Source organism: Sinocyclocheilus anshuiensis, unplaced genomic scaffold (assembly GCF_001515605.1).
Source record: "Sinocyclocheilus anshuiensis isolate Anshui unplaced genomic scaffold, SAMN03320099.WGS_v1.1 scaffold1185, whole genome shotgun sequence".
Lineage (NCBI taxonomy): Eukaryota > Metazoa > Chordata > Actinopteri > Cypriniformes > Cyprinidae > Sinocyclocheilus > Sinocyclocheilus anshuiensis.
This window is the reverse complement of record NW_015548278.1, coordinates 864,686-871,312: the sequence shown is the minus strand read 5'-3', so window position 1 is coordinate 871,312 and position 6,627 is coordinate 864,686. Positions and strand designations below refer to the sequence as shown.

Below are 6,627 nucleotides of genomic sequence, written 5' to 3'. Positions count from 1 at the left end.
TTTTTTGGTGCCTCAATCAATTTAATTACTTCAGATATGAACCAACGATCTGCACTCAAACTTGTTTAAATCTGCTAGTACATTTTATTTTACATTCATCACCACATGGGAAACACAAACGTTTCAGTTCTATGCCTTCTTCAGTGTGTTACATAGTTTCATCACTCCACACACTTATTAAACCATTGTGTTGACGTTATCATTTACAAAAAAATGTGTGCGGATCTTTGGTTCGTATGTGAAAAAACATTTAATAAAAATATGAATAAAAATTAAATTAATATTAATATTATTAATTACATTTCATAGAAAATAAATAAAATAATATCTTTTTATTTTAAAATATTAAAACAAATTGTACACTTTAAAAAAGTAAAAATGGGAAAACATTGATATAGTAAAATAATTTAACAAAAATAATTTTAATAATTAAATTAATAACACTATTATTCATAACAAATACAATTATTTTATTTGAAAATACAAAAATAAAAATATACAGTTTTAAACATGAAAAACTATAAAAACTACAAAAGACAATTTGACCAAATTTATGAAAGTGATCTGCTATTGATGATAATTTGTGGGTAGTAGCATAATGTATTCCTTAGAAAGCACAACATTTCCTTTCAACTATGACTTTTCCATCTGATTGGATAAAGATCATTTAGTAGTAATTGTTAGCTGATGAAATACTTTGGAACTGAAAAGTACAACATAGACATTTCCTTTACATTTTAAAATTTACATTTCAATTTCAAAGTCTGGAAATCACACTTTCAACTTCCCTGCTATTTCCAGGCTTTCTATTAGTGTAGAAACTCTGATTTTTGGTGTCATCTCCTTTTGAATTGTTGCCCAGCTAGCAACACCTGCGGCAAATTCTTACAATCATGCAGAAACCCTGTGGTTTGGAGCCATACTGTATAACAAAATATGAAAAGAGATGGGGGTGAGGGTGGAATAGAAGTCGAGCTCAGACCAACCAATCAAACCAAGTGTGAAAACAGCTTCTGTCTTCCTCTCCCTCGACTGGCAGGTGTGTGTTTGTGTGTGTGTGTGTGTGTGTGTGTGTGTGCCCGCGCTTGCTCGGTTTCTGTCACTCCAGTGGGGTGTATTTGGTTCTGGTGAGGTGGTGGAGTGTGACGGCCCTTTCACATCGTGCAATGATTACTTTCATCTCAACACACACATACAACACCCACATAAACACAGGCCTCACCGGCTGCACGTTGTAGGCAAGCAGAACGAGTTTCATATCTGGGGAAACCTCATATTTGCTGGCTTTGTACATTTCCTAGAAAAAAAAATGAGAAAAGGTAAACAAGACTTTTTAGAAAGCATAGTCCCATTACCATATTCCTTAAATGACTGTGACAGATTGCAGTGCGCAGGCACAGGGAGAGCGCGGCATTAATCAGAGCTGTCACTCTTGGATTCTCAACAAACATCATGTTCACCTTGCCTCCACTGTTTTGCATCCCAACTGCTCCACTTTAACCATCTGAGGCTGTTAACGAGTTACATAGAACATTGCTCTAATGATGGACACGTTCAGCTCTATTAATGACAATAGAACTGTCGGTCCAGTGATGTGCTGTTTGACGGTGGAGTAATTTATACTCTGCTTGCATGTGCTGAAGGCACAATAGACATTCACAATGCATTTATCTTTCATAATGTGACATATTCATGAGGAAATAATATAGGATGGTAGTTGAATGTACACAGCACATTTCATTAGTATTATATTATCAAGTACAGTTTATTATATATATATATATATATATATATACTACCATCCTATATTTATATTATTATTTACTTTTAAGATTTGAAGCACACTACAAGTGCACATTCAATACGATTAAGTGCACTTCTTTTCACAAGAATGGTTTTTTCCATGTCAGAGTACATTGTTTTAAATATATTTTGCAAATGTACTATTAATTTCTTTATGTGTAAAATGCCTCTTATGGGGAAAAATTACTTCCACCTTAAACAATAAATGTACAGTATGAAATTATACTGTCTAATATTATTTTCCTCACATGTGTGGCCTTGATTATGACAAAAGTTACATAAGAGTTACATTTTGAAAATAAAGAATTGTGTGTCGAATATGGTGACCCTGAAAATATATTAACTTAAAAATGTATAAACAACATACACCTGTCAGGTATAACATTATGACCACCTTCCTAATATTGTGTTGGTCCCCCTTTTACTGCCAAAACAGCCCTGACCCGTTGAGACATGGACTCCACTAGATCCCTGAAGGTCTGATGTGGTATCTGGCACCGAGATGTTAGCAGTCCTGTAAGTTGCGAGGTGGGGCCTCCATGGATCGGACTATTTTGTTCAGCACATCCCACAAATGCTCAATTGGATTGAGATTTGGGGAATTTGGAGGCCAAGTCAACACCTAAAACTCGTTGTTGTGCTCCTCAAACCATTCCTGAACCATTTTTGCTTTGTGGCAGGGCGCGTTATCCTGCTGCAAGAGGCCACAGCCACCTGGGAATACCATTTCCACGAAAGGGTGTACATGGTCTACAACAATGCTTAGGTAGGTGGTATGGGTCAAAGTAACATCCACATGGATGGCAGGATCCAAGGTTTCCCAGCAGTACATTGCCCAAAGCATCACACTGCCTCTGCCGGCTTGCCTTTTCCCCATAGTGCATTCTGTTGTTCCCCAGGTAAGCGATGCACACACACCCGGCCATCCACGTGATGTAAAAGAAAACGTAATTCATCAGACCAGACCACCTCCTTCCATTGCTCCGTGGTCCAGTTCTGATGCTCCCGTGCCCACTGTTGGCACTTTCGGCAGTGATTTGCAGCTATGCAGCCCCACACGCAACAAACTGTGATGCACTGTGTATTCTGACACCTTTCCATCAGAACCAGCATTAACTTCTTGAGCAATTTGAGCTACATTAGCTTGTCTGTTGGATTGGACCACACAGGCCAGTCTTTGCTCCCCACATGCATCAATGAGCCTTGGCTGCCCGTGACCCTGTCGCCGGTTCACCACTGTTCCTTCCTTGGACCACTTTTGATAGATACTGACCACTGCAGACCGGGAACACCCCACAAGAGTTTTGGAGATGCTCTGACCCAGTCGTCTAGCCCTCACAATCTGGCCCTTGTCAAACTCGCTCAAATCCTTATGCTTGCCAATTTTTCCTGCTTCTAACACATCAACTTTGAGGAAAATATTTTCACATGCTGCCTAATATATCCCACCCACTAGCAAGTGTTGTGATGAAGAGATAATCAGTGTTATTGTCATAATGTTATGCCTGATCAGTGTATCAAAACAAGCGTCATTTATTCTAAAGAATAAAGCACAAATGCATTTTCAGACAAATCCTTACACAAAATAAAGTTAGAAATAATAAAACAAAAGATTAAAGATTGTTTAAAAGTGTGGCATTTTCTAGTCAAATATTGTGGATCATGTTGATTAACGTGATTCTCTACACCTGTGGTACCTCTGCTAGGACACCTGTGTGAACTTGAGGAGAACTGACTTCATACATCCACTTAAAATCATCAAAACACCAGATGATTTAAAAGAAATGCCCCAAAATGATGATGACTAAATGGTAATGCCTTAATAGTTTTTGGAATCACTTTAAAAGATGAATCGTTCAGAAATAGCAGCAGTAACATTTATTAAACAGTTTTGATTTTCATATGTCTTCATAAGAATATTTCACCTCAAAATGAAAATTTTCTGAAAATGTACCCACAGGCCATGAAGGATGTAGATAAGTTTGTTTCTTTATTGGAACAGATTTGGAGAAATTTAGCATTACAACACTTGCTCACCAGTGGATCCTCTGCAGTGAATGGGTGCCGTCAGTGGGTGCCGTCACAATAATCCACAAGTCATCCACATGACTCTAGTGCATCAATTAACAGTTGTGAAGTGAAAAGCTGTGTGTTTGTATAATCAAATGCATTATTAAGAATTTCAAACTTTTATTATGGATAGAGGACTCAAATTTTAGTTGGAAACAACGGTTTGAAGTTGAAAACATCTTGATGGATTATTTATGACAAACGTGCAGCTTTTTACTTCACAAGATGAGATAACTGATGGACTGGAGTCGTGTTGTGATGTTTTTATCAGCTGTTTGGACTCTGATTTTGACGGCACCCATTCACTGCAGAGGATCCAATGGTGAGCAAGTGATGTAATAGTAAATTTCTCCAAATCTGTTCCAATGAAGAAAAAGCTCATCTACATCTTGGATGCCCTGAGAGTAAATTTGCAGCAAATTTTCATTTTGGGGTGATTTTCAAATTTTCCTTTGAAGGGCTTCACAATTTTAGGGGGAAGAAAGAGTTGGAGTAAAACACTTACAAACTTCCTGTTTGTGACCAGGATTGTACTCTCGTTGGTCTCCATGTTAAAGCGGACCACATCACCTTCACGGGTACGATAGAGGAGCTCATTACCTAAAGAGAGAGTATCAGATGATGAGAGTTAGTGGGATAAAAAGTGAAGGAGAAATTAGTAATTGTCTGTCTCTCACTCGCGCTCTCTGTCAATAATCTAGTCATGAATGTGCCCCTCAATGCTCTCTAGCTGTACCGGGGGGCTGACAGTTGAAAAGGAATGATAAAACTTTTCATTTTTGGTTTTCCACATGTGACGATGACTTTGGCAAGGACATCAGCAAAAAGCTCTTTGAGAGGTCTGGAATGTAGCACACAGCCCTCGGTGAGAAAAACGCAAAAAGAGCAAACAGCCCCATCGCCGCTTTTAATTGCGGATTAGGGGAGTGGTACGCAAAGACTTTTTATCTTGTTTGCATAACTAATCGGTGATAAGAGGTGACACAGTTACCATCACAGTCACATTAAAGCTAAAGTGGAAGGCACTGAAAGTCACATGGAACACATTTTTTCTTTTCTTTTTTTTTTTTTGCTGTAGACACAAAAAAATGGAATTAGTATGAAATAAATAATCTGAGATGGACATAAAACACAAGTTATTTAATGTGCTGCATGCTGAATAATAATGGCTTAAAGCATGTTTTTTCCCTTTAATGGTTGCTGTTATGCTCTGAATGTTAAATTTGCTCATTTTATGGTGATTGTTGGGACAAAGGTGCCCTTCACTCTGGTATTTCCATGCCTGAAATTGACTAGCAAGCTGATAAGATGCCAGAACAATCATTTGTCGACTTGACAAATTCCTCCTTTCTCGCTCTTCCTCTGACCTGATGTTGGGCTGTACGTTTCAGATCAGAACCTCATCAGGCGTCTTCTTCCCCTCTGCTCTCATTCATCTCTCAAACTCTATCCATCACACAACACACTTCTCCACACATCATTCATTCTCCGGGACTCCTGTAAGCTCATCCTAGACTTCAAACTGTCCTTCATTTGATCCACCACTCAGTCCCTTTCGCTAGCTCATGTTTTGTCATTTGATTGTGCTCCTCATGTGATATTCTCATGTGCGTCCATTGGATCATGTGTTATGTTTTCATTGGATTGTTGTCCTGTCAGGTGGTTCTCAGTTCTGTCTTGTCATTGGTTCATTGTCTTGATTACTTTCAGGTTTATCTTGTTAGTCATTAGTCCTTGTGTACATACAGCCCTCATGTTTCCTTTGTCTCTTGTCTAGCTTTGTTATTGTAAACTGCTGTTGATGAGTGTCATGTTCATGTCACGTTCAAGTTAAGTCATAATTTGTTACTGTGGCTTCTGTATTGTTTGGTCATTGCTTGTTATAACAAAAAAAAAAACTGCACATGGGTTCTTTTGTCATTTGATTGTGCTCCTCATGTGATATTCTCATGTGCGTCCATTGGATCATGTGTTATGTTTTCATTGGATTGTTGTCCTGTCAGGTGGTTCTCAGTTCTGTCTTGTCATTGGTTCATTGTCTTGATTACTTTCAGGTTTATCTTGTTAGTCATTAGTCCTTGTGTACATACAGCCCTCATGTTTCCTTTGTCTCTTGTCTAGCTTTGTTATTGTAAACTGCTGTTGATGAGTGTCATGTTCATGTCCCGTTCAAGTTAAGGCATAATTTGTTTCTGTGGCTTCTGTATTGTTTGGTCATTGCTTGTTATAAAAAAAAAAAAACTGCACATGGGTTCTCTATTTCAAAATGGATGGACAGATGGATTCAAGTTTAAAGGATAATGGCATTACAGTATATTTTAGTTTATAAATGCTTTTTAGTACATTCAGCAGGACATTTTAACCATATTTTAAGAGGTAATTATGAAATTACATATAAAGATGTAACTAGTGTCGCACTTAAGTGGGTCACAAAAGCACTCTAAAATGTAACTAATTGCTTTTAATTTACATTTAATCTATCATACACTTTCATTTAATCATGCAATTAACATGTAATTAAGTATTCAAAAACAGTTTCCTGAATGTGTATTCTTTTATATTCTTCTCAAGCCCACCGGCCTCCGCTCACTCTAGGCCTCCGGCCCCGCTCACTCTAGCCCGCCGTGTGTGATGCTGTGTTTCGTTGTGAAAGCGAAACTACTTTGATTGGCCTTCCAAAAGATGACACAACTAGAAATCAGTGGTTAAGTTATATTTACAACACTGTTCCAGAACAGTTCAACCCAAATATTC

General features: G+C 37.9%; 1 protein-coding gene across 1 annotated transcript in view; it reads right to left on the bottom strand.

The window, feature by feature from the left end:
* The window catches only part of LOC107655790 (dipeptidyl aminopeptidase-like protein 6), a gene marked incomplete at its 5' end in the record, with an annotated part of 119,757 nt that overhangs the window by 58,279 nt on the left and 54,851 nt on the right, over nt 1–6,627 (bottom strand). The window contains 2 exons of the mRNA XM_016443370.1: nt 1,223–1,297; nt 4,379–4,473. Of these exons, the coding sequence (XP_016298856.1) occupies nt 1,223–1,297; nt 4,379–4,473 (170 nt within the window). The remainder of the gene's footprint in view (nt 1–1,222; nt 1,298–4,378; nt 4,474–6,627) is intronic.